At 38.3% G+C, this 26,732-nt stretch overlaps 5 protein-coding genes across 6 annotated transcripts; 2 read left to right on the top strand and 3 right to left on the bottom strand.

Annotated features, from left to right (window-relative positions):
- Positions 5,477-8,779, top strand: LOC18770045 (putative F-box/FBD/LRR-repeat protein At4g03220). Its single transcript, XM_020569386.1, has 5 exons — positions 5,477-5,539; positions 5,667-5,748; positions 5,886-6,948; positions 7,788-7,970; positions 8,077-8,779. The coding sequence occupies exons 3-5, from the start codon at positions 5,911-5,913 to the stop codon at positions 8,434-8,436; spliced, it is 1,581 nt and encodes a 526-aa protein (XP_020424975.1). The 5' UTR covers positions 5,477-5,539; positions 5,667-5,748; positions 5,886-5,910; the 3' UTR covers positions 8,437-8,779.
- Positions 13,085-17,570, bottom strand: LOC18770776 (ABC transporter B family member 29, chloroplastic). 2 transcript variants are annotated; one of them, XM_020569503.1, is made up of 10 exons: positions 16,818-17,570; positions 16,634-16,720; positions 16,426-16,533; positions 16,011-16,277; positions 15,560-15,643; positions 14,876-15,092; positions 14,603-14,697; positions 13,935-14,122; positions 13,662-13,791; positions 13,085-13,438 (listed from the first exon to the last, which is right to left on the bottom strand). In XM_020569503.1, the coding sequence occupies exons 1-10, from the start codon at positions 17,430-17,432 to the stop codon at positions 13,283-13,285; spliced, it is 1,947 nt and encodes a 648-aa protein (XP_020425092.1). In that variant the 5' UTR covers positions 17,433-17,570; the 3' UTR covers positions 13,085-13,282. The 2 variants fall into 2 exon arrangements, with proteins under 2 accessions (XP_020425092.1, XP_020425093.1); XM_020569504.1 differs by having other exon boundaries at positions 13,248-13,438; positions 14,612-14,697; positions 16,818-17,432.
- LOC18771338 lies at positions 17,846-18,976 on the bottom strand. The gene is made up of 2 exons (XM_007203682.2): positions 18,743-18,976; positions 17,846-18,265 (listed from the first exon to the last, which is right to left on the bottom strand). The coding sequence occupies exons 1-2, from the start codon at positions 18,887-18,889 to the stop codon at positions 18,116-18,118; spliced, it is 297 nt and encodes a 98-aa protein (XP_007203744.1). The 5' UTR covers positions 18,890-18,976; the 3' UTR covers positions 17,846-18,115.
- Positions 19,502-24,115, bottom strand: LOC18770790 (signal recognition particle 54 kDa protein, chloroplastic). Its single transcript, XM_007204260.2, has 15 exons — positions 23,916-24,115; positions 23,660-23,795; positions 23,453-23,520; positions 23,275-23,376; positions 22,999-23,151; positions 22,801-22,878; positions 22,573-22,698; positions 22,351-22,453; positions 21,783-21,883; positions 20,983-21,120; positions 20,734-20,877; positions 20,431-20,506; positions 20,231-20,316; positions 19,970-20,095; positions 19,502-19,821 (listed from the first exon to the last, which is right to left on the bottom strand). Exons 1-15 carry the CDS (start codon positions 24,096-24,098, stop codon positions 19,717-19,719), a joined length of 1,725 nt encoding a protein of 574 aa, XP_007204322.1. The 5' UTR covers positions 24,099-24,115; the 3' UTR covers positions 19,502-19,716.
- On the top strand, positions 24,279-26,719 carry LOC18770175 (putative pentatricopeptide repeat-containing protein At3g11460). Its single transcript, XM_020569334.1, has one exon. The coding sequence runs from the start codon at positions 24,361-24,363 to the stop codon at positions 26,179-26,181; it is 1,821 nt and encodes a 606-aa protein (XP_020424923.1). The 5' UTR covers positions 24,279-24,360; the 3' UTR covers positions 26,182-26,719.

Raw genomic sequence — 26,732 nt, 5'->3', positions numbered from 1 at the left:
CTGGAAAATGATAGACAGAATCAGCAACCTTTCAGACGAAGTTGCTCATTACATTCTTGCCTTCCTTGTTATAAAATACCTCACTTGTTTCAGCTGTCTCCAAAAGATGCAGAGAGCTTTATCTGTCAACTCCCTCACTGAATTTTGTTGAGTATTATGCAAATTTGTTAACCTGCGAAAAGTTGTTAAAGTTAATGAGTTCTTTGGATAGGTTCTTATTCGATTTATTACGCGGATCCACAATGCTGTGAGCTGTAAAGTTGAAGTTCTTGAGGTTAATGTCGAAGCAGTAGGGAGACTTTATTTGTTACCGTCGTCTGTCTTTCTTTGTGGATCTTTGAGGTCCGTATCGCTGTCAGATTCTTAAAGCACCCTCCCTTGTTTCTTCCTCTAATCTTGAATACTTGAAGCTGAGATATATGCGTATAGAAGATGATTAGGGGTTTTTCAAACAGATCTCATGTTCACGTAAGTGCATCATGGAATTACATCTTGAACGAGTTTTTTGAATAAAACAGGTCACCATTGAAAGCTCCTCTTTGAAATCTTTTAGTTTTGTGCATAGCACTATGTCTTGTGGCCTCATCCTTAGCATCTCAGGTGAAAAACTTGAAGACATACTTATCGACTCGAATTTTTGGGAAATTTATGTGTTTAGAAAAAGCTGAACTTTTCCTGATGCCTGAAGTGGATGACATTAAAATCTTGTCTGAAGTTCTCTGCAGTATAAACAGGGTTGAAGCTCTTGTTCTAAACAAAGAGACTACCATGGTAACTGGACACTAATATTCAATATTTTTTTTAATGTAATAGTTTTTTCAATTTGGTCTTGTTTAGTTTATATTCTTTCCCAGCATGGCAATAAGGGTAAGTTAATTTGTATGTATAATTTCAGCAAACTGATGGCAATAAGATTAGGTTTATATATATATTATTAATATTAGTCACACTAGCTAGAATGAAATTTCATGTTTATGTTTCTTGTTTGATTTAGAATTGTCAGTATGTAACTTTGTAATAGTACTTTTGCAGATTAAGTGATTCAAAAACCATGACATGGGTTTCTACTTGTTGATTGTTGCCTTTACCTGCTGTCTTGTGGTTTAAATATGGGATATTGGAGATTGCAAAACATTCCTTTTATTGATCAACTTAAGGAGGTAACCATAGACATAGAGCTGTCCAATGGAATTCAGTTTGCGAAGTATGTCCTCGAGCGTGCTCAGAATTTGAAGAAAGCTGAGAAGCCTCATCAGTCGAAAGCTGTAAGGAAGATAAGGAAAAGCATGATGACTTCCAGTTTCAAAGTTGTCATTTTGGAGGATCAAGAATGAGATATATAATCATAATTTAAACATGCTCACCAGATGGAGGATCATCAAGGGTTGTCTTGTCTCCCCACTTTTCCAGAGAGCTAAACCAGATCAACAATCTTCCCTATGCAGTCCGATGTATTGTTTGAATCAAAGTGTACGGTTTGCTTTCAAAAGAAGTATGTTTCACGAAAGATGTGAGTGAAGTTGTTTGATATGTAAGTCCCGGCAATCGAACCAACTTGAGCACGCTCAAAACTTGAAGAAAATTATGATTGTTCATTAACCCTCCCCCCACCAGAGCAAGTTCGGTCACTTCAGTCTCCAGCGTTAGCATGCAAAATTCATTCTGTTGAAAACAAGAGTCGTATAGTTTTTTATTTTTTCAGTAGCTGCTTTTTCTTTCTAGCCTGTTCGGCTGTTTTGATTGCCCGAAAATTCTACGTACAGTAACAAGAAATGACAAGTCTTTCCTTGCACTAGTTGGCACACAAGGAACCTATAAACAAGTCAAGAACAAACGAAATTGACACACGCCATCGCAAACTGAGAAATAATATAACAAACTTCAAATTGAAAGATTGATGATGCTTTTACGACTTTGAGAAATCCTTGAACTCCTTTGATTTGAATCCAAACCTGCATCTCATATAACCTCAACATGACAACTACTTGAACCACATTGAAACCTTGAAATTTCCTTGTACATCTCTTCTTTCGGGCGTCGAAGAGTGACGAGACCATAAGAACTCACAGTAGAAATAGTCATTTTTATCAAAACCAAGCCGAACTTCAACAATTACTTTGTCACCTCCATCTCATCAGGTTTTCCTTGGAACCCTTTTAAAGAGAGAGTTTTAATGTGTGAAGACAAACAAGGAGGTGGTGGATATGGAAGGGTTTGTATGCTTCCCCCCGTGTACTATGAAGGTCTAGGACAAGTGATTGTAGATTAGGTGAGCTGTAGAGATACTTTACGAACAATTCCCATAAAAAGAAATAATTTATTAGTAGCTCCAACTGGGTCAAATTTTTAGAGATTCCAGGCAGTAACTTATCCAAATGCAAACACGTAGCTGGAAGACAAAGATACCCGACACTGGAAATTCCCGTAAACAACTCAGCCAGAGGGTCACCATCGAGTTCAAGCACATTAGAGGGAGTAATTTCGGCTTTGCCAGGGTTTGCGGATTCTCGAAAAAGTAAGCTGGCATATAATAGCCACTGGTGGATTCTCGCAGTCACTGCTTCGTCCTCCGGGTTCGGCACCGGAAAAAGACCCAACCCGCCTAGGCGCCCGCCCAGCCGCCTAGCTCCGGCCTAGCTACTGCCTAACCGCCTAGCGCCCGCCTAGCCGCCTAGCAACCACCTAGCCGCCTAGCTCCAGCCTAGCCGCCTAGCTGCCGCCTAGAGCCCGCCTAGCGACCCCCTAGCTGCCTAGAGCCCGCCTAGCGACTGCCTAGCCTCCTAGAGCCTGCCTAGCGACTGCCTAGCAGCCTAGAGCCCGCCTAGCGACTGCCTAGCCGCCTAGAGCCCGCCTAGCCACTGCCTAGCTGCCTAGCTACCGCCTAGCAACCGCCTAGCGACCGCCTAGAGCCCGCCTAGGCCGAGTTTTCAAACACTGCGATTGACTGAAATACTTGAAGTTGGATGGTGTTTTCATAGAAGATGAGGGGTTTTTCAAATGGATCTCATGTTCATGTAAGTGCATCAAGGAGTTACATCTTGAAGATATTTTTGGAATAAATCAGATCACCATTGAAAGCTCCTCTTTGAAATCTTTTAGTTTTGTGCTTGATTCCCCTGTGTATATTAACCTTATCCTTAGCATCTCAGCTGAAAAACTTGAAGACATACTTGTTCATTTGGATCTTCATAACTGTGTCAAGAATTTGGTCAACATTTTTGCTCCAAATCTTAAGTATTTGAAATTGTCAGGGGATGATGTATGGATTGGCCAAAGTTTGGGGAAATGTACGTCTATAGAAAAAGCCGAGTTTCTTCTGGAATCTAATCGCCGTTGCTTTAAAATATTGTCTGAGGTTCTCTGCAGTATAAACTCTTGTTCTAAACAGAGAGACCACCATGGTAACTAGACACTACTCTTCAAGATGTTCTTTTTATTCAATGGTTTTTGTGTTTTCAATTTTGATGTTGATGTTCTTTTTATTCTGGCTAGAATGAAATTTCATGTTGATGTTCCTTGTAACTTTGTAATAGTACTTCAAAAACCATGATTGTTTCAACTTTTAGTTAGTAATGACTATTTCATCGACTTATTTTCTCAAATATATTAAAGGTAGTTCTTTTCTTAATTAATGTTCGTAATTCTTGTTTTTCGGTTCCCTTATGTTTGTGTTTATAACTTGTAGGCTGTCTTCTATCGAGATTTCATGCCACTGCTATTAGAGAATGTTTGTTATTTGTCTATTCATGTTGGAAGCTTTCGTGATCTCCACTTTTCAAGGAATGTATGTGTAATTTGAGTACTTTGGAAATAATGTCTGACCCAGAATTCTTTGAACCTAAAACTGATGTAAGTGAAAGTGTTGCCTATTTCTTTCCCCCTCTCTTTCATGATTAGTTTTTTTTTGGGTGCAGAAATTTCAACTGATTTGCTTGTTGATTGTTGCCTTTCCTGCAGTGTTCTGGGTTTAATATGGGATATTGGAGATTTGTATTGTTATTCATAGATTTTAAAGCATAAAAAAATGGGCAAACTTTAGCATATAAATATTTGTTACATATTAATACAAAAAAATTAGTAAATGTATGCAAGATTCAAATCTTCGGCTAATAGGAAGAAAATTGAACCAACTAACTTTTGGTCTGAATAGGATTGGTGAGTTGGTGGTGTCACATGCATTTTCCGACAATATGAACTTCAATAGAAGTAAACGTCAAAGGACTACACACTAAACCCAAGTGCCAATACGATGAATAAAAAAGAAGAAACTTTCTATATGTTATATACATTATCAAGATGCTCGCCCACATCAATTTTGATGTCTCAATTATTAGTTTAACAAATCGAGTACTCTTAGTCAAAGTCGAAACTATTTGTCTGAATTGATAAGCTTTGTGTTGTCACATTTTCAATAGTTTTGTTTTGATGCACATTTTTTGTAGCTGTAAAATAAGAATTTCACACGAAGGATCTTTTGACACACTTTGAGAAAACATAATAGGAAACAACAAGAGCTACATTGAAATCAAATGAAGTGCCAATGCAAGTGTTGAGAGAGATAGAGAGAGAAAGTTATAAAGTACGTTTTACTTTCACATTTTGAGAAAACGGTTCAAGAAACAACAAAAATTATACACTGAAACCAAGTGCCAATATACGTAATGAGAGAGAGGGATGACATAAATGAGTTGCAGGTATGTTTCACTCCCATACTTTGAGAAATGTTTCACTCCCATACTTTGAGAAAACAATAAGGAAACGACAAGAACCATACACTAAAATCAAGTGTCAATACACGTGATGAGATAGAGGGGTGACACAAATGAGTCGTATATATGTACGTTTCACTCCCACATTTCGAGAAAATAGTAATGGAAAGAACAAGGACCACACACTAAAACCAAGTGCCAATACACGTGATGAGAGAGAGGGAGAAAGTTGCAGGTATGTTTAACTTTCACATTTCGAGAAAACAGTAAAAGAAACAACAAGAATTACACTGAAACCAAGTGTCAATACACCTGATGAGATGGGTGACATAAATGAGTTGCATGTACGTTTCACTCCCACATTTCGAGAAAACAATAAAGGAAACAACAAGGATCACAGACTAAAAGTGTCGATACACGTGATGAGAGAGAGGGAGAAAGTTGCAGGTATGTTTGACTTTCACATTTCGAGAAAATAGTACAAGAAACAACAAGAACTACACTGAAACCAACAATACACCTGATGAGAAGGGTGACATAAATGAGTTGCAGGTGCGTTTCACTCTCACACACTTCCAGAAAACTGAAAAGGAAACAAAAAGAACCACGCAATAAAACCAGGTACCAATAAACATGATGAGCGAGGGGTGAGAGATAAACTCATTTCGAGAAAACAGCTCAAGAAACAGCAAAAACCACGCACTAAAACCATGTACCAATACAAGTGATGAGAGAGAAAGGGGTGTGATAAACTGGTTTCAAGTACATTTCTCTCCACACTTCGAGAAAGTAGTACTTGGAACAACAAAAACCACTCACTAAACCAAGTGGCAATACATAGCATAAACCAGTTGCAAGTACGATTCTCTCCCACATTATACAAGATATCTGAATTAACAAAATTAGGGTTCTTTGTTTCCTTCTTCGAATTCATCAAATTCGATCCAAAATTTGCAGGACTGAGGAAGATGGGAGCGATCCAACTAGATTGGCTCGCATATCCTCATACTAACTAGAGTAAAGATGTACATGAATGGTGGTAAGTACTAGTATCAAAAGTTACTACTTTTCTTTATTTTGGTTTAGTGTGTAATAAATGATAATTGTTGTAGCATTTGATTCCTCTTTCCTTCTAGGCTAGTGCTATAAATTGAAACCAACTCCAATCTCTCACAGAGGCAAAAACACCGTAGTTGCTATCATGGAACACAAACCTAAGTTAATGGCCACTGTAAGTCGTCAAGGTCAAGGAGTGCATGCTGATTGTATAATGATAGATAGATTGAGTAATCTTCCAGACCCTATCGCCCACCACATTTTTTCCTTCGTTGATCTAAAAGACATCGTACGAGTGGGCTGTGCGTCCAAAAGATGCAGACAATTTCACCTGTCAACTCCAACTTTGAGTTTCAATTTCAATGAATTTCCCGACATGAAGAAATCCCCGTGTAGCAAGAGGTTAGAGGTGATGAATTCTTTGGATAGGTTGTTAGCTCATCGCCAGAACGATAAGTTAAAACGCTTCCACATCCATTGGGTTCCACATAACCGCTACGTGGAGGACTGCTCTTGTGATGAGAGCTTTCGGATCATGACGTGGGTCTACGATGCAGTAAGGTGCGAAGTTGAAGAGCTTGATCTTGACATCTGTGTACATCAAGAGACACCATTAGCATTATCGTCCTTCATGTTTCTTTGTGATTCTTTGAGGTCTTTATCAGTGAACATGAAGTGTGTTCTTAAAGCACCGCCCCTCAATTCGTCATCTAATCTAAAAAGCCTGAATTTGAGAGAAGTTTGTATAGTAGACGAGGAGTTTTTCACATGGATTTCATGTTGCTGCAAGTGCATAAAGGAATTGCGTCTTCATGATATTTATGGGGTACAAAATATCACCATCGAAAGCTCTTCTCTGGAATCATTTGTTTTTCGGTGTCCCGGTTTGAGTGCTGGCTGCAATCTCAACATCTCAGGAGAGAAACTTGAAAGCTTACATATCTATTGGGGAAATATTTTTCTTGACAGGAAATCGTCGTTAAATCTTTTCGCTCCAAATCTTAAATCTTTGATTTGGTCGGGGAGTTTGTTTTCTCACCAAAATGTGGGGAAATTAACGTGTTTAGAGAAGGCTGAGCTTTCTTTGAAGGTTAAGTCTGGAAAAGAGTTCGACATCATATATGAGATTCTCTGCAGCATGCCTGAGGTTAAAGTTCTTATTCTACACAAAGAGATCACCAAGGTAATTAAAGAGACGCTACTTTCAAGCTCATGAATTATTTTCTATTTTTGGAAAAAGAATTTTATTTGCAATTTGTGATGAATAATGCTACTCTTACCACATTTGTATATCACATCTTTATACCATCTTATGTGGCAGTTGAGGTGGACAGACACATCAATTAAAATTCTTTAATATTTTTTTTTCTTTTATAATTTATTCCAGTATTTGTTTTTCTAATTGCCTTAATTAAAATACACGTCATTGATTTAATTGATGTGGCATATAATATGGACATGCCACATCCTGTATTATAGAAATGTGGGATAAAAATATAGTAAGTGTAGCATTACTCTTGTTCTGATACCATGCTAAAATATAAAACCTAATATGAGAATATTTGTTTGTGGGATTTTTCTATGTATTCTTATCCTTGAAGGATGTCATATTTATAATACAATAAAACTTTAATGAGCAAGTAAATAATAAATTCATATTTCTATTTACACTAGGAAATCAGGAATTAAAGTAAATCAATTACAATTATAATATAAATTCTTGGTGTGAAAGGAAAGTAAGTCAATAGTCCACAAGTCACGCCAACATTACATACATGGTATGCGTTTTTTTTATTATTCCACATCTTGCTTGTTTTTTGTCCAAAGATGAAATTCTTAATGATAGTTGGTTGTATAATAGCTTGTTTCACAGCAGGATTAACTGCATTTTATATGTTTCGTATCTATTTTTGACCAATTAATGAGTTCAACTTGATTTTGGTTGTTTTGATTACTATTCTTGGAAGATTTTTGGGTTCTCTTCATCTTTTTCTATTTTGGGTTTGCCTTTTAACATCGCAGGCTCTATTAAAGGAAGGTCCTATACCAACACTCTTTTGTGCTCGGATTCATTATTTACAAATGCACATGGAGGGCTTGTTTGATTTTCTGGTCCCTGCAATGGTCTGTTTTTTTCGAGGAATGCCAAGTTTGAATACTTTGTATCTAAAATCTGACCAAATCACCTTCCACCCTGAAGCTAGAGTAAGTAAAAAGTCCTATCTCTTCTTAGTGCATTTTTCCATCTGTTCTTTCTTAAACATTCATCAATTTTTCAGCTGATCTGCTTGATTCCTTGTTGCCTTTCCAGTCATCCGGGTTTGACGCGGAATTCTGGAAATCGCAAAACCTTGCTTTTATTAAGAAACTGAGGCTGGTAAACATTGAGCTTTCCAATGGGTCTAATGGAATCGAGTTAGCAAGGTATATCCTCGAGCATGCTCAGAACTTGGAGAAAATGGCGATTGTGCATTCACCTGAGCAATCTAATGCTATAGGGAAGTTAAATGAAAGCAAGAAAGCTCCCAATGCCATAGTTGTCTTTGAAGAAGATCAAGAAAGAGGGACAAGAAAGCATGGGCCTCGCGCGTTTTGGTTGTTTTCCCGAATGCTGCAGAGATCTCTTGACTCGATTTGGTCTCTGAACTTTGATGACTATGGCTATCCTTAGTTTGTTTTCTTGGTGTAATTCTGTACTGTATTTAGCTTTAACTGAACGCGTAGTAGTTGTCGTAAAGTGTATTGACGCTTCTGAATGCTTGATGTGTTGCGAGTTTCGTTTTTTTTTTTTTTTTCCAAAACCAAGTGGTGTTTTGCATTTCCAACACTGCGTATTGTTTTTGAGTGCTGCTAAACGAACCCTAAAATTAACTGAGTACACCTTATAATCTAAGTTAACCCTAATATTTTAATTAAAATGTAAAATTAACTAAGTACACCCTATTTAACTACCAAAAATAGCCCTAGCACAACACTCTAATACCAATCCTAAACCAGATTTCTCTTTTTACATGAATTTGTGCTATCTTTTCAGATTTTGGGTTTCATATAATTTCGTAATACTAATCCTAAACTAGTACTCATTGCGTGATTTGTGAGCACCAAGCAATACAAAGACTTTTCTATGTCTGATAAGGGTTGAATATAGTGAATAAGGTTTACTTATTAAAATTTTATTTGTTTCACAATTCAGTATATCCTTTTTGGTCTTTTTATATTAGGGTAAATTAGTAATTCAATAAATAGTTTGGTAGTATGGTGTACTCAATTAATTTTAAGGTTCGTTTAGCAGCACCCTTGTTTTTCATTTGTACTAGTCTGAAAAGCTCATGTAGTTGGCATATCATTAACCGGAATTCTATTGTCACCCCCAATTTCCAGAGAAGAAAAAAAAATCCCTCAAATTTGTTTCCTCCGTAGTGCTGATTTTAAGCCCCATCAAAATAAAATAAATTAAGAAAAAAATGTGAAAAAGAAAAACACCCTACCCTAACTCACCCAGCCTGACAACTGGCCCTCCCCCAATTCACCCACGTTGAAGGTGACTCTTTTTTTGCCGGCCACCCCCTTCCCCATCTCTCTCCTAACTCCAACACCGGGTGGGTGATTAGAGACCTCAGGGTCTTCAGCCACCCATGGTGATCTAGTGATTGAGATCGAAGAGAGAGATAGAGAGGAAAGAGGGGGCAGTCGACAAGGGAGAGTTGTCGGGAGCGTGGGTTGGGGATGTTGGGATTTTTCGCTTTTTGGGTAAAGGGAGTTTCGGCATGAAATTTTCTTCCAAGAGCTAAATGAGGAGAGAAATCAAATCACTATTGGGCTTCTAAATACACATATGTATTTGTCTTGCTATTTTCTTCCAATTCCACCGCTGTCTTTGACGAAGATACAGATTTGTGTGCTCCTAGCTAGAATAGAATCCCTTATTGTGAGTAAGATGTCCCCTGCGAAGTCCTACATAGGCTGTCTATTCAAAATGACATAAACCATGTGTTTGTCACCAGTGGTCTAAAGTTAATCAAAGGATCATTCCACCCATAAATCCAATTAAACGTCTATTAACAATCAAAGCCAAATAACTTCTTGAGTTTTAATAAATACTCTCAAATATAACAAAAATCCACTCGATTAGACCCAAATAAACTATGTTTTGAGAATCTCAAGGGCAAAATTTTGGGGAGGGTTGTTACCAAGAGTAACATAAGAAGTATGCGAAATTTTGTGTGAAACTGAGACACCGCCAAAATCTTAGAGCACCTCCAACAGTAGTAGCAAATCAAACTCTTCAAATTGAAGTTGGTTGACCTATTGGACAATTTGAAAAGGTTTATTTGCTACATTAATAATTTGTGCCCAAGCATACTCTTGAATTCAATTAATGTAGTGTTTGTTATTTTAGTATTTTCAATGTAGGTTTCTTCGAAAACAGGTGAAGAAAGTCTATGTATTTATTATTTTAAAAGAAAAAGTTCATGTTTTTAGCATTTTTAATGTAGGTTTTGTTCTTCCACGATAAAATAAATGTTTTGAAGAGGCAAGGTTAAATTGTCAATTTTAAAGAGAGGGAAAGGGGTTGCAGCTTTGGTGACTAAATTTGACAAGTCTGTAAGAGAAAGTTTTGCTAATGTGGCTCGTCCATTTTAGCATTCCAGTTGTTGTAGATGCTCTTACTATAATCTGCGAGTCGAAACATGGTTGGGTGATGAGTTTATACAAGCACACATGTGTTATAACATGAGTTGGTAACATCACGTGATGTCACACTCTCACTGAAAGTTTACTCTAAAGGTAGTCAAGAGCCTTCCTAAAACAAACAACGCTCAGACAGATTTTCGATAAGAATTTTAAATTTTAAATTTCAAATTTCAAATTTCCAAATTTTGGGGTTACAAAAGTATGAATTTTTACTATTTCTTACACTAAACCCACATCAGAAAGCCTAAAATACCCAAACCCCAGTTATTGTCCACAGCCCCAAATGATCAAAATTAGGGTTTTCAGCTCTGTCTGAATGGACTTGGCAATCCATCACCTTCCCATAGTCTGGACCAAGGAAGATGCATTCGAATTTTCTGGTGTCTATACATGAATGGTATGTGCCCCTATCAAGGCTACTCCTCTGAGTTTATTTGGGTTCATTTCTTAATTTCTTTTGGTTAGTGTATAGATGTATATAAATACAAAATTAAATATAAATATAATTGATGATTTAGTACTCAATCCGGTAACTCTACAATTTCCCTTATACCTAGACTGAAACCAACATTTCTTACAAAAGCAAAAAAGACTCCCGATCGAACCCAAGAGCAAGCTAATGGCAACTGCAAGTAGGCCAGGTCAAGCACGAATGCATGCTAAGAGTAGAAGGGTAGACATATTTAGTCATCTTCCCGACGAAGTTGCCCTTCGCATTCTTTGCCGCCTTTCTATAAAAGACCTCACTCGTTTCGGCTGTGTGTCTAAAAGATGTAGACAACTCTACCTGTTGTCTCCAGTATTGCATTTTGATGAATTTCCCAAGGCAAATACATTGACGTGTGGTAAAAGGCTGAAATTGTTGAACTGTTTGGATAGGTATTTGGTTCACCGTGGGGATAATAAGATAATGAAGTTTAGTGTTTGTTGGGCTCGCCATCGATTACCTGCTGATGAGGCTACGCAATGCTTCTGTGATGAGTATTATAGAATCATGACATGGATCCACAATGCAGTAAGGTGTAAAGTGCAAGTTCTTGATCTTGAGATCTCTATGTTTGAGGACATGGCATTTCCATCTTGTGTCTTTCCTTGTGAATCTTTGGTGCATCTATCGTTGGACATGAAGTGTAGGATTGAAGTGCCCTCCACTTTTTTCTCTAATCTCCAGTACTTGGACTTGAGCAAGGTTAATATAGTAGATGAGGGGTTCTTCAAATGGATCTCGTGTTCTTGCAAAGTCATTAAGGAGTTAAACCTTCACCAAGTTTATGGGCCAAAAAATGTCACCATCGAAAGCTGGTCTTTGGAATCATTTTCTCTTGAGTGTCACAAGCTGATTGACATCTGCCACCTCAACATCTCCGGTGAGAAACTTGAAGAAATATTCATAGACTGGAAATTTGCTACCCCTAATGATAAATCATTAAGTATATTTGCCCCGAATCTGGAAAAGTTTTATTGGTTCGGGAATTTTGTGTGTAACCCAAGTCTGGGAAACCCTGGATGTTTAAAAGAAGTGGGGATTTTTCTGGATCCTGAAGCAGATGACTATAAGTATGTATTTGATGATGTTTACACTTCATCCGAGGTTAACTTTCTTAATCTAAATGAAGAGACCATTAAGGTAAAGTGAACCCTTCATACATTTCATTATTGTTTTAAAAATTATGGATGCCATTGCCTTTACATTAAGAAAAGTTGCAGGAGCTAGAATGAAAACTCTTCTTCTTTTCTTTTCTTTTTTTAAGTTTTTGTTCAATAGAATTGAAAAGTAAATTGTGAAGCATGATGTTGTGTGCCTTTATAACATTGCAGGCTCTGTTTAGGGATGGATCCATGCCGGCTCCATTTGAAAATATTCGCCATTTGCGTGTTCATATTAGGAGCTTTATTAATGACCTAGTACCAGCAATGGTCTTTCTTTTTTCTGGACTGCATAACTTGTATACCTTATACATAAAGTCTAGCCCGCCTTTAGTGGAGCCCGAATCTAATAATGTAAGTTAAGACTTAAAAGTGTATGTTGTTTCTCAGTCTCTCTCTTACGCTTAGTTTTGTCATATTAATCAAGACCTTGTTAAAGCAATTGGACTCTATATTTTGGTAGTTCTTAACTTTTTTTTGTTGGAAATTTTCAATGTCTTCTTGCTTTTCCAGGCATCTGGGTTTGTTATGGGACACTGGAGCATGCAAAACCTTGCTTTCATTAAACAGCTGAAGGAGGTTACGATAGAGCTTTCGCATGGATCTAATGGAGTTGAGTTTGCAATGTATATGCTTGCGCATGCTCAGAATTTGGAGAAGATGGTCATAATTCATTTGCCAAAGCAATATGTTAGGAGGAAGATAAAGAAAAGCAAGAATATTTCGAAGGCAAAAATTGTTTTCAAGGAAAGAAATAGAGATCTGGTTTGATATTTTCCAGAATTTGTGTTATGTTGTGTGTATGTTATAATATCAAAGTCTTAGGATGTTGGGATTTCTATTGAATGAGAGTAATGCACCTTTTGCGAGTTGTCGGTTGTCTAAATTTTATCTTATGTGCTGCTTGTCAGTATTAGTATGAAGTCTGGTACCGCTGTCTTTGATTTGGTTCAGTGTTAAAACTAATATAATTGATGTTTTGGTTTCTTAATTTTCCTTGCCTTGTAGTATGGATTAAGACCAATTTCTCTTACTCTTACAAGCTCAAGTAAATGGCTACTACCAGTTGTGAAGGGGGAGGAGGTTGTAATGATAGTAACTTTTCATATCTAGGTTATTTTGGTACAATTTTGATAAAATAAACAAATTCACACTATTTATCTACATGTATGCCGCTACTGTTTGCCATAGCAATCAAATGACGAGCCCCATGCCATATGCTGACCTCCCAAAAGACTCGAGCGGGTTACCTCTTCAAGTTTTCCAGCATCTAAACGAAACACTCGTTTAGCCATCAGAATCGTTTCCAACCGATGGGCAATCACCAGGACCTGTTAATAAGCACAATATCTGATTCATTTAGACACTCAACATAAGTTTGCAAGTGAAAAATGTAAAAGCTATTTTTCACACCAAGCCAAGATCTGATTCATTAAAATGTATTCATTCAAGATCTAGATAAAAGATTGTACTACAGTTAACAAAATTAGAAAGTTGTAAGACGGGACAGGAACAGAGGGCGAACCAAACAGATAGGACGTGCTCCATCCTTACCGTGTGATTTTCCATCAAGCGCTGGACAGCTTGTCTAACTAACAACTCAGACCTGCTATCTAAAGCAGAAGTAGCTTCATCCAAAATCAATATAGAAGAATTCTGATAGAGTGCCCTTGCAATGGCTAGTCTGTATTAGAGGAGAGCAAATAGAGAAGTTGATTAGCAAACTTAACATGTAGGAAATCACCATGTGCAACATGAGTTTTTCTTTTCCCAGGCCGGACCTAACAATCATGCTAAATACCAATGTTAGGATCAGGGATGCTTCACCTTTGCTTCTGACCTCCACTCAAACTTGAGCCTCTTGGTCCTATGTTGGTTTTGTATCCATCTGGGAGATTTCTGATAAATTCATCTGCATTTGCAGTTCGTGCTGCATCCTCTACCATTTCCATGTTAATTTTTGCCAACAGATCCCTGTACCCAATATTTTCAGCAACTGTTCCTGAAAATAGTGTCTAATACATACAAAGTTACCAACATAATATTATGATTTGGACAACAAATAAAATATTATAAAAGATTTATTAAAAATAAAGAAGAAAGAAACTGTATTTCCAGAGTCATGAGTCTCATCTTTCAGACATTTTAGTTAACTGGTGTTCACATCATACCCTTAAAATAAACTCTCAAGTCTTAACCATACGTCCATGTTATTATACAAAAGAACAGTCTCCTAAACTTCATAACTTCTTCAAGTAGTCTTTGGAGTGCAAAATACAGTCCAATACTAGTTCAACTTACCAACTTATCATTTTGCAATCTCGTGCATAACAATAGTATATGTAACACATATAGAGCAGATCAAACAACTCCAAATTCAAATAGCACAAACAACCTGAGGTAACTGACAAACTTTATATGAGTATGGAAGTAGAGTTAAGGTCTTGTGTTTTAGCGCATGTAGTAAAATTTTATACCAAAAGATATAATCATACGTCACTCACTATATCCTGGGAAACCAGGCCAACACATCTCCTCAAGCTTGTTAACTTCAAGCTCTGGATGTTGTGGTTATCAATAAGTATACAACCTGTAAAAATGGAAAATCCAATAAGCAGCCCCAACAAAAAAAATTCATATTCCAAAATTGAACAACAAAGAGTTGAGAAATTTTGCAGAATTCCCTTGGGCATTAGAGGTAAGAGGTGGGAGTGGGATAGTGGTTTCCCTGGTTTTGGAAAAAGCTATATCTTTATTGAAGAGCTCACCAGATAAAGGATCATAAAGCCGAAGAAGTAGTTTTACAAGGGTTGTCTTTCCTCCTCCAGAGGGCCCGACAACAGCAACTGTCTCTCCAGCTTTAATATGCAGATTCAATCCATTCAAAACATAAGCCATATTGTCCCCATATTTAAATGATACATCACAAAATTTGACCTCTCCTGTAACTTGGTCTAAATCAACAGCATCCAGTTTCTCCTTTATCTGTGTTCAAGAATAAATTGATAGATGCCAAAGCAACATGAATAATAAATACATTGAATGATCACAACATTGAGTTATAATAAAGTAGCATGAAGCATCTTGTCAAGGGCACAAAAGAATGCTTAGTATAATTATACCCAATGAGCATTATTATTAATGGCACTATGCTGACCTCAAAACTAAATAATGTAGAACTAAATTTGGCTTCCTCAGTTCAGAAATTTATTAGCAACCATCCTATTCTCTCTTTTAAGTAACTCCTTTTACTTCATAAAGATTAACTCAAAATTAAATAATGTAGAACTAAATTTTACAAATAAATATATGTGTGTGTGTGTGTGCGCGCGCGTGCGTGTGTGTGTGCGCGCGCGTGCGTGTGTGTGTGCACATTAAGGATTGAAATACAGAGACCAATATACCATAATTTAGCATTGATTTCTTCTATTCAGGGGAAAAAAAAAAATTACCATTGGTTTGAACCTAGTAAGTTCAAACAAGCGTTCAATAGCCGGTTCTCCTTGCTTCAACTCATTGTATGCTTTTCCAACACCCTGCGTGATTCTTTACATTCAGATTGATAACTTAAGACAGCTCCTCAATAGCTGACAATAATAATAACACACACAATGATTAGCAAATACACTTCAGACAACTACTGGAATAAGTTATTGAGAGACTGCTGAAACTATTTTCATCTCATAAATAGCACAAAGCAGAGTAAGTTGGTAGTATACTAGTATCTACTGAATTTCAAGAAGGTGAGGTCAAGGTCATTAAATAATGCTCTGAAATACTAAGAAACCTAAAAAGGCAACTTCCAGTTATACACTAACTATGTTAAGAAAATCTATCAAATATGACAAAAACCCACAAACAAAGTTAAGAAGGATAGAGGTTCTTCATATCACGGAATATTACCTGAATTGGCTCAATCAGAAAAATCAACGCTGTTACAAATGAAGCCATGCCACCGCTGTCGAAAGAACTACTAGAAAACACCAGTGAACCAGCACACAACATAAACAACACTCCAAAATATATAATCTGTACGATCTGAGGAATAAGCGCCTTCATTTTCTTCTTTTCCAAATGTGCAGAGAGGTCATCGTGAGCAAGCTTCCTAAACCTAGCATACTCACACAATTCTGCATTGTTTGCTTTCACAAAAAGAATTGCTGGGAGGACCTACAGGACGATAACATATGAGAAATAAACACAATCAGCCAGCTAATGACAAAGAAAGTCCAGCAAAATGTTAATGCGAGACACAGAGTGGAGCACTCATTGGAAATATACAACAGAGAGGGCAGGTAAATTGAGACATAACATATACCTCATTGAGATAAGCAGAGAGAGCAGCAATGCTAAGATGGGCCTTGTTAGATATCTTACGGAGTTTACCGCCAAGTCTGATGATGATAAGAGCCATACATGGAATCACCTACCGATAAACCAAAACACAATAAGACACACCCTCAACCAAGTCCAAGAGCATAATCAGTAGCTTTAGGTGCAGAAAAGATAAAGCATAACTTCCTCACCACAGCTGAAATCAAAGATAGCAAAGGGCTGATAGCCAACATCTGAGCAGCCATAGCTAACAGCTGCAAAGCACTGGGGACAGTGGTCTGCCATTCACAAACCCAATCAAAACAACATAATCAATCAACACACTAACAGTCGCTCTGGCAACACAATCAATCAAAACTTGAAGACTTTACTCACATTGAGAAGAGCAAACACAGTGTCAGCGATATCAGAGGCCTCAGCAGTGATCCTATAAGCAATATCTCCGCTCAAAACACCGCCATAACCTTCGAAGAACTCTAAGTCCCTCTCCAGAACCTTCTCGAACACGGCAGCCCGAACCCGATACACAGAGTTCAACGCCGCGTCCCAGAGAAACGCTTGCTGCCAATACACAGCAACAAGCCTCGCGAGGACCAATACCCCCACGGCCAAGCCCTCATTTTTCAATGTGATGGGGTCCAGATTTTCGATAAAGGTGGAGAATTTGCCGATTTTGGGTACGGTTTTGGAGAGAGAGTAGACAGAGACGAGGCTGCAGAGCCAGCCTAAGAGGATTGGCTTGTGTTGGGAGAGAATGTAGGGTTTGAGAGAAGTGAGAGAATGGAAAGTCTGAGAAAAAGGGAGGTCGTTTTGGGGTTTTGGGGTGGCGGGAAGGAGAGAGGGGACGTTGGTGGAATTATGGGATTTGTGGAGGGAGGGTTTCAGAGAATGTTTAGGTTTTGGGAGAGTGGGAAAGGGGTGCAGGGGCTTGTGTTTGAGGTAGAGGGAGCGCGGTGGAGATGGAGGAGGGTTCAGAGAAATCAGAGACATTTTTGGGCATCTTTCTTTTCCCCTGGAAAATGATTGGTTTCAGAGTTTCATTTTCAGCTTCAACCTTAACAAGTCCAGAATAATAACTGTGATTAATTATAAAAGTAATTATATAAAAAAATCAGTGTTTGACTAATAAAATACTACAAGATGAGTCTTATGTGAATAGGTTAAAGTTTGTGAACAAAATTGTTTTGTTAATGAAGTTTAGGTTTAGGGAACATTATGAATCTGTATAGTGTAATTAAACAGTGAAACTATTATCCCATAATTAAAAGTGATGAACAAAATTATTCTCGGAATAAAATAATAGAATATTAGTAGAGTTAATACGAGATTCACACCAATCAACGATTATTAGCTACCAATGCATAACACTAGTGCCAATCTTGTGATTATGGCCCAAACCAGAATAGAGGAAACTGAATTTTATTCAATCTTAGAAACGCAAGAAAAGGAACATTGTATTAGATTACATGTTTCCTTACAGAATTCATACATGTATCGTTGACAGAGAAGAGGGCATTGTTCACCAAAATCTACTTCAAATTCATCAGCAGCAGTATTTCCATATGGGCATGCATGACATTACAAAAGGAGAAGGAAAAACTTAAAAACAACAGAAGCAAATGGGGGAGGGGGATGCAAAATTTGGCATTGCTTCTATTGTCTGGCTGCTGAGTTCATTTCTCTCTCAATTTCTTGGTTATAGCAAAAATTGCCCCTGCCAGAGCCACGATCACCGCCGAGACTATAACGCTTTTCTTGAGAGTCTGGATTGCATCTTTCTTCTCCTGGTCCTTTTTCTTCTTATCTTCAGCCTCTATTTGTTCCTGTAAAATAGGCATTGCAACATGATTAGTAACATGAGAGGCACATAAGAACAACAGGGTTTCAAGCATTTTCATGAAATTCCATTGTTAAAAATGTTTATATTAGCTTGACTTGAGATACATTATTACAAGGTTCTCTAACAACTTCTTCTATAGGATTCAATGGTTTCTTTTACATGGTATCAGAGCTTCAATCCCCATCTCCCATTTCATCTTAGGGCAGCGATTTTCACACTCTTAGTTTGTAAACGTGCACTCTTCCTCCTTATTTTCATGTTTTCTTTTTCTGATCTTTGTATCTACGCAATATTAAAGCATTTTGTATCCATATGTAATAGCTCAAGTATTTTGGACAATTTTAATTCCATCCCATGCTGGTTTAGAAGTGATATACTTGCTTTTCAGCGCCATGAAATATGTATTCAAGTTTTATATAGACAAATCAAGACAGGGTTAGAGTTGAAGAAAAAAAATCACCTTAATCTCCTTGGAGGTAGCTACTAGAGATGGCCCACTGTCTTCTTCAAAATTCTTGTTCTTGCCTGGATTCAATTCTAAATCCACATTAGCAGCAGGAAATTTCGAATCTCCGGTGCCTGCATCAGTTTGCTTTGGGCTTGCCATTTTTCAGCAGACGGAAAACTTGCTTTTGAGTTTCAAAGGTAGAGTTTTTGCTTTCTTTGCTTTTCTTTCCAAAGGAGGGAGATAGAGAGATATCAGAACCAAAAAGAGGAGAGAGAGACATTGTAAGGCTGGGGCACGTGTCAGTACCTTTTTTCATTGGTAAGCACGTGTCAGTACCTGTTTTGTTGGTAAACACGTGTCAGCATTTAAGTAACTCTTCTATGGGTCTTTAAGTAGCTATTTTCTTGTTTTGTCATCAACTGCCCGACAAAACCATCGGTGACTCATTCTGGGCCTATCCATATTTAGGGGGTGAGGGACAAGTCTACATCTCACCATTGAAGCTTGTGCCTGTTGCTTAGTTAGGATATGTCGGGAAATACATCCCAAAACCCTCGGACCCAAAAAGAAAGTCAACCAATTTCTCCAACATCTATTCATTTGGAATTAAGTTTGTGTTGATGCATTATGAACTCCACATGCATTAATGGCCGATTCAGGCAACGAACCGTAGCATAATCCACATACATTAATGGCCGATGCAGGCAACGAACCGTAGCATAATCGTTAAGATTTAGGAATTATGAAAAAGTAGCTACCATAAGGCAATGGTTGGTCTCGTCTCCAGGAATGATGCATGAATTTCTCATTAATACAAAATAGATTGCGTACAGAAAAGTGAATATACAATGTGCTTGATACACTGACTATTGCAGGAGCATCAACTTCACAAAGTTAAACTTGTGTAGTTGTACCCCAAGATATCTAACAATAACATATCTAGAGTACGCAACTCATTGACCTGAAATCCCCCTTGCTGTCATCACTCAGTTCCCACCCCCAAAACCACGAGGACTGGGCCGAGATGCCGAGCCAACAAACTGCCTCTTTGAATCAGTTCGTCGTTTCCGTCTTGCAGTCCCTGGAGGAGCCTGATAAGAGAATCCAAACCATAAAACATTGATAAACAAGCATCTCCCAAGCAAAGTTTATAGCAATTGGAAAAACTAAAAAGCAGAGACATAGTTCATTAGCATGCATATAGATTTCAGAGCAGAAGTTGAATGGAAAATACGGCACCTTTTGTTCATTTTTTAGGGATTCCTCAAGATTGTTCAGTGCAGGAATAGATCCCCCTTCCATTACACCCATTAGATTCTTCATTCGAACTCGCATTTGGAAGAGTTGAGCAACAAGTTGGCTCACCTAATATTCACATCATTAAGGGCATATGGTTAAATGTAGCAGCTAATTTTATATTGTTACTCAACATATAAAACCCTTCTTTTCAGGGAAGCTAATACAAGGACAACATGTCAAACATAGATAGCCACTTCAAACCTGCTGCTCTGTTTTCCCAGACTCTTGAGCAATTCTTTTTCTCCTGGTGACAGATTCTGCCAACAACTCTGGCTGCTCCTTTTCCTCTGTGAGCAAAGATGAAAATCAGAAAGCCAAATATAATCCACAATGCACCAGGAAGCAACTTTAAAGTATCATCACTAAATGGCATATTCAATCAATAAAAAAGAATAAGAGACCAGGGGTCATTGCTTCAATCATTGCTTCCATTATCTTTAAACTCTTCTCTGCTTCTCGAATTTGTGCAGGAGTAACCTGTTCATTAGGTAAATGAGAAAGTTCAAAGAATTAAATACAACCAAAAAAAGGAACTTGCTGGATCTCAACAACTATTAAATTTTCAGGTTCATAAGTAAACATGGAGAATGGCACCACAAGAGCAGTTCTTAAAACACCCCTTCAAGGTATGCCACAACAAACATAAAAGCCAGAGAACCTATCAGAAAAATAATGCAGGAAAATGGGAAAACAAACTTTCATACCTTCCCCATACCAGGGATCATTCCAAGAACACGAGTCATGGAACCCATGCGTGCAACAGCACGAGTTTGCTTTAGGAAATCATTGAAGTCAAACTTTGCACTCATTATCTTCTTTTGCAATTCTTCAGCATCTTCTTGGCGCATCTATATTGACAACTCAATTATAACTATGTTTAATATAAATATTTAGGGAATCTATAGTGGAAATTACAAACCAAAAAACAAAACAAAAACCAAAAAAGAACTTACAACTTCTTGTGCCTTCTCCACAAATGAGAGAACGTCTCCCATTCCTAATATGCGTCCCGCCATACGATCTGGGTAAAATGGCTCAAGGTCCTCCATCCGCTCTCCTCGCCCGACAAGTTTGATTGGCTTTCCTGATACCTGTCATTAACTCATTATTAGGAAAACAATAACAGAAAAATATTTTCAGTAGCTTAACTATTTTAGCAAGAAGAGATACTTCAACAGTTAACAAAACTTCTTATGAAAAAGAATTGCCACCAAGAAACATCAAATGACTCTAGTCATACTATCTTCAACAATAACTCAATAATTGTCACCAAGAAAGAAACCCACAATGAGCCAATGACTGCAGTAATACTATCTCCCATCACTCAAATTTACAAAACAACTCCAGAAGACATCTCCATCTTGATCAAAGGATCTGAACAACCTCCACTGGAGCAACTTTATGATGGCATATCAAAACGCAACATTATGTACTCTGAATGCTAAAGAGGAATGCACATATTATATCTTGTTCAAATATTGTTACACTCCACGAACAATATTGAAAATAAAATTCATGACAAATTATACAAAACTAAATATCATAAGTGATTCTTCCTCTAGAAAGAGTTAACTGTCTCTTCTCTTGAGATTAGAGTTAATTTTCTCAGCTCTTGATATTTTCAAATCATGATTCTGCTATACCATAAATCAATTACTCTTAGTATTGCATTCCCCTGATATTTAATGATGAAGAAATGGGGCAGAACAAATGAGATTACTATGACAAATAAGTAATGCAACAACAGCCAAACCTCTTTAACACTCAAAGCTGCTCCACCTCTGGAATCCCCATCAAGCTTGGTTAAAATAGCTCCAGTAATCCCAATCTCTAAGTTGAATGTTGTGACTAAAGCTGCAAAACTCAAAGAAGATAGTCAGCCTATTTCTAGAAGTATTCATAATTCTCTTTGTGACATGGTTATATTACACTTTCTGAACATCAATAACTGGAATTGTGCCGGATATGTATTTGAGGTTTTGAACGCACGAAGATCATCAAATGGGATGCAAATTGTTAACAATATGGTTCAAATCAACGAATGTGGCTACAAAACTCATAATTTAATTTGGATTGGTGTGAATTTGTTTTTTGTTTTTTTTAATCTCGAACATTAAGTGCAATTAATTGCCTATGTGGAACTCTTATGTGTACATGATATTGCAGATAGATCATACACAGTAACACGTGCTAATTTTGCTTCTATATCCAATTTTGCAGCAATAACGGAAGAAAGGAAAAGAAGATAGAATATGTATAATTTGGGTGATTAAACTTTAGAGTATTAAAAACTCAAAATATTGAATGATAAGTCTGAACACCTGCAGCTTCTTGGCCAGTCATTGCATCCACAACAAGCAAAACTTCTGTGGGGTTCAATACCCGCTTAACTTCTTTCAACTCATCCATCATTCCTTTGTCTATCTGTTAAATAAAAGAAAACAAAACAAAAAGAAAACCCAGCCAAAAGTTAACACAACCAGTAGACTTTTGCAAGACATCATATCAGAATTACCTAATAATCACATGTGTAGAAGAATTACCTGAAGCCTTCCAGCAGTATCCATTATTACTACATCTATGTTCTTCTTTTTGGCCTCCGCCAAACCTTGCCTAGCTATTTCTGAGGGTTTAGTGTCAGTCCCTGCTGTATATACTGGCACCTTTACCTGTTACAAGCTATGAATTTAACATAAGAATGAACACATACCAAAAATAAAAATAAAATGAAAATGTAATCGGCCACTTTGTTGACAACGAAAATTCAATACCTGGTCACCTAAAATAACAAGTTGGTCAATGGCAGCAGGTCTGTATACATCACCAGCAATCAGCATAGAACTCTTCCCCTGCGATTGGTGTATGTCATGGAGTCAGAAAAAGGAAAATAGAAACAAAAAAGTAAACTACATATAGCTCCGATGCATATATTAATGAACAAGGAATGAGGAATGCTTGTGGAAATGCACCTGTTTCTTAAGGTAATAAGCCAACTTTGCACATACGGTTGTCTTCCCGACTCCTTGTAAACCAGCCAATAAAATAACAGTGGGGGCAGATTTTGCAAAAACAAGTTCAGACACCTCTCCGCCCATCAGTTTCACTAGCTCATCATTCACAATCTGAAAGAAGCACCAACTGAGTATCATAATTCATTAGAAGTCAACACTCAACAGAGACTACCTAGCTTTCCACTGAAGCGAGCAAGAGAATTCTATCTTCGTATAGCGTGAGAAACTAGTTACCTTGACCAATTGCTGATCTGGTTTCACTCCTCGAGTAACCCCAACACCAACAGCCTGATCACTGACAGCTTGCACAAACCTTCTTACAACAGGAAGGCTCACCTATTAACACAGCAGGAAAATGTAAATAAACCACCTTGCCATACACATAGAAATCAAAATCCAAAAGACCACTCACATCTGCTTCCAAAAGAGCCCTCCTTATTTCTCTCATAGGCTCCACAATATTCTCCTTGGTCAAAACCTCTGTAGCACAAAATACAGCAATCAATGTGAGCATACTATGGAATTTCAAATGCTTCCAAAAAAACAAATAAAAATCCCCACTTGATACTAGACAAGTTGATTAAAACATAGAAGAAGAAAAGGGGAAAAGAAGCAAAACCTTCGCCTTTGAGCTTGTTCCAAGCCGATTCGAGGCCACTTGTCAATTGGCCAAACATTTCAGCTCTCACAATGCCCCGCAACTCTTTTCTCGTAATCGTCACTTGCTTGGAATTCACCCAACCCCATATCTCTCTCTATCAACAATTTTGAGCAAAAGTATGAAACTTTCAGTGCTATATTTAAATTCTTTTCCTACGTTTTCTCGGGAACCAAACAGAAAAGAAAGCGAAACCCTTTTGAGGCTTTGAACTTACAGTGAACAAGTTTCGAGAAGTGAGCCAAGCAGGAGTGCGTGAAGCAGTCCAAGAAGAGCCCAGCTTAGCAGTCGAGCTCCTTGCCGCGTACTTCGAATCGTAGAAGCCTCTGTTCGTGGACACAGAATGCGACGTCGTTGAGAAATGGCGGGAAGCAACGGTCGAGAAATGTACGGCCTCCATCGCCGTTAAGATATTTCTTTTCCAGTTTTCCGGACCAAAGCTGATACTTGCTCTATCCAGCCTATTATCCGCTTGTCTGGTTTGCTTAGGTGCTTCGCGTACCACTGCATTATCATAGACCCTCCAATTTCACGGAACAAATTTATAAATTTGCCCTCCATTACAGCGGTAACTCCCGCGAGGGAGTTTTCGGTAATTTCCTATTTTGATTTTGTAGCAAAACGCACCGTCTCTCCCTCTACCGCCATGACCACCACCCATAATGGCCCAACCCAGTACTCCATGGAACACTCGCTTACGAGAGCTATCGAAGCAATGTCTGTTCTTCGAAGCCCTCACTGTTTACCGCCAAATGCTCCGCCATGGCCACTCACCTAACGCTTTCACTTTCCCCTTCGCTCTCAAATCCTGCGCAGCCCTCTCGCTCCCTTTGGCCGGTTCCCTGCTCCATTGCCACGTCGTCAAAACCGGCTGCGAGCCCGAACCATTTGTGCAAACTTCATTAATTTCTATGTACTTTAAGTGTTGCTTGGTCGACGATGCACGTAGGGTGTTCGATGAAAATCCCCACTCGAGAAAGCTAACTGTTTGCTACAATGCTTTGATATCTGGGCACACTTCAAATTCGAAATTTTCTGATGCGGTTTCGTTGTTTCGTCGGATGAGGGCGGCGGGTGTGGAGGTTAATTCGGTTACGATGTTGGGTTTGGTTCCGGGGTGCGCGGCTCCGGTGCACCTGCGTCTCGGGATGTGCCTTCATGGTTGTAGTGTTAAGTGTGGCTTTGACGTTGATTTGTCTGTGACGAATTGTTTGCTGACAATGTACGTGAAGTGTGGGTCGGTTGATCATGCAAGGAAGCTGTTTGATACAATGCCTGAGAAGGGTTTGATTACTTGGAATGCGATGATTTCTGGGTACTCGCAGAATGGGCTTGCTACTCATGTCTTGAACTTGTACAAGGAGATGGAATCTTGTGGTGTTAGTCCTGACCCCGTGACACTAGTTGGTGTTCTTTCGTCTTGCACTCACATTGGTGCACACGGTGTTGGACGCGAGGTAGAACGACGGATAGAGTCTTGTGGATTTGGTTCCAACCCGTATTTGAACAATGCTCTGGTTAATATGTATGCTAGGTGTGGTAATTTGGTGAAGGCTCATGCTATTTTCGATGCCATGCCTGAGAAAAGCTTAGTTTCTTGGACAGCAATTATAGGTGGGTATGGGTTGCATGGACATGGAGAGATTGCATCGGAGCTCTTTAATAAAATGATTATGACTGGCATTAGACCAGACAAAGCAGTGTTTGTGACCATTTTGTCTGCCTGTAGCCATGCGGGATTGACGGATAAGGGGCTAGAGTATTTCGCTGCAATGGAGAAAAGATGTGGGTTGCAGCCTGGTCCAGAGCATTACTCTTGCATGGTAGATCTTTTAGGCCGCGCAGGTCGACTCCAGGAAGCCAAGGAACTAATTGAGTCAATGCCGGTAAAGCCTGATGGTGCAGTATGGGGTGCCCTCTTGGGTGCTTGTAAAATACATAAAAATGTAGAGATAGCAGAGTTAGCTTTTGAACATGTCATTGAGCTTGAACCAACCAATATTGGTTACTATGTGTTGTTGTCGAATATATACTCCGATGCAAAGAATCTAGAGGGGGTTCTAAAGGTTCGAGCTATGATGAGGGAGAGGAAGCTCCAGAAGGAGCCAGGGTGTAGCTATGTTGAATGTAAAGGAAGAGTTCATGTTTTCTTGGCTGGGGATAAAACCCACTGTCAGACAGAAGAAATATACAAAATGTTGGAAGAATTAGAAACTTCAGTGAAGGAACCTGGTCGAGGAAGAAACGAAGAACAACTCATCGGTGCTAATGTTCACAGTGAAAAATTGGCAGTTGCATTCGCGCTCTTAAACACTGGACCGGGGACCGAGATCGTAGTGATAAAGAACTTGAGGGTATGTGGAGACTGTCACTTGTTTATAAAGCTGGTTAGCAAGATTGTGGATCGCCAGTTCGTTGTCAGAGATGCAACTCGTTTTCATCATTTCAGGAATGGGATCTGTTCTTGTAAAGACTACTGGTGATACCCCTTTCACAGCTATCTCTGAATCAACAAGCTTTGGTTAAAAAGTTATTCCAAACTGTTCCCAGCATGCTTCTGATTGTGCATTGCGTCCAGATTGGTTCAAGTTTCCAAAAGTTTGAATTGGAAAGGAGATCTTGGGTTCAAAATCTTGAGATAGCTTCAAGGTCCGTCGTTACGTATTGGATTTTTGGTTATTGAAGACACAATGCAAAGGACAAGGGTTACAAGTTTCCTGCAAGTGATGAGCAAAATCCATTTTGATATCCCTATCCCAATTTAATGTGTTCATGGATTTTCTGTGTAACAATACTTTGATTCAAAGTACAATAAAGAGAATCACTGGCAAGGTTACTTTCCTACCGTACCAGTTGGGCAAGACATAGTTAAACGTTTCTAGGTGATTCTTTTATAAGAAGCCCAAAAAATCATGTCATTAGGGTAGAATATTACTCTTCAATGAGGAGAAAAATATATTTGTATGTAATTTGCAGACTTAAAATAACTTATAATTCATACTTTCTGAGTTCTAGAGGCAAGACTAACCCTTAG

The sequence above is a fragment of the Prunus persica genome, chromosome G7 (genome assembly GCF_000346465.2).
Source record: "Prunus persica cultivar Lovell chromosome G7, Prunus_persica_NCBIv2, whole genome shotgun sequence".
Lineage (NCBI taxonomy): Eukaryota > Viridiplantae > Streptophyta > Magnoliopsida > Rosales > Rosaceae > Prunus > Prunus persica.
This window is presented reverse-complemented; position numbering and strand designations above follow the sequence as displayed.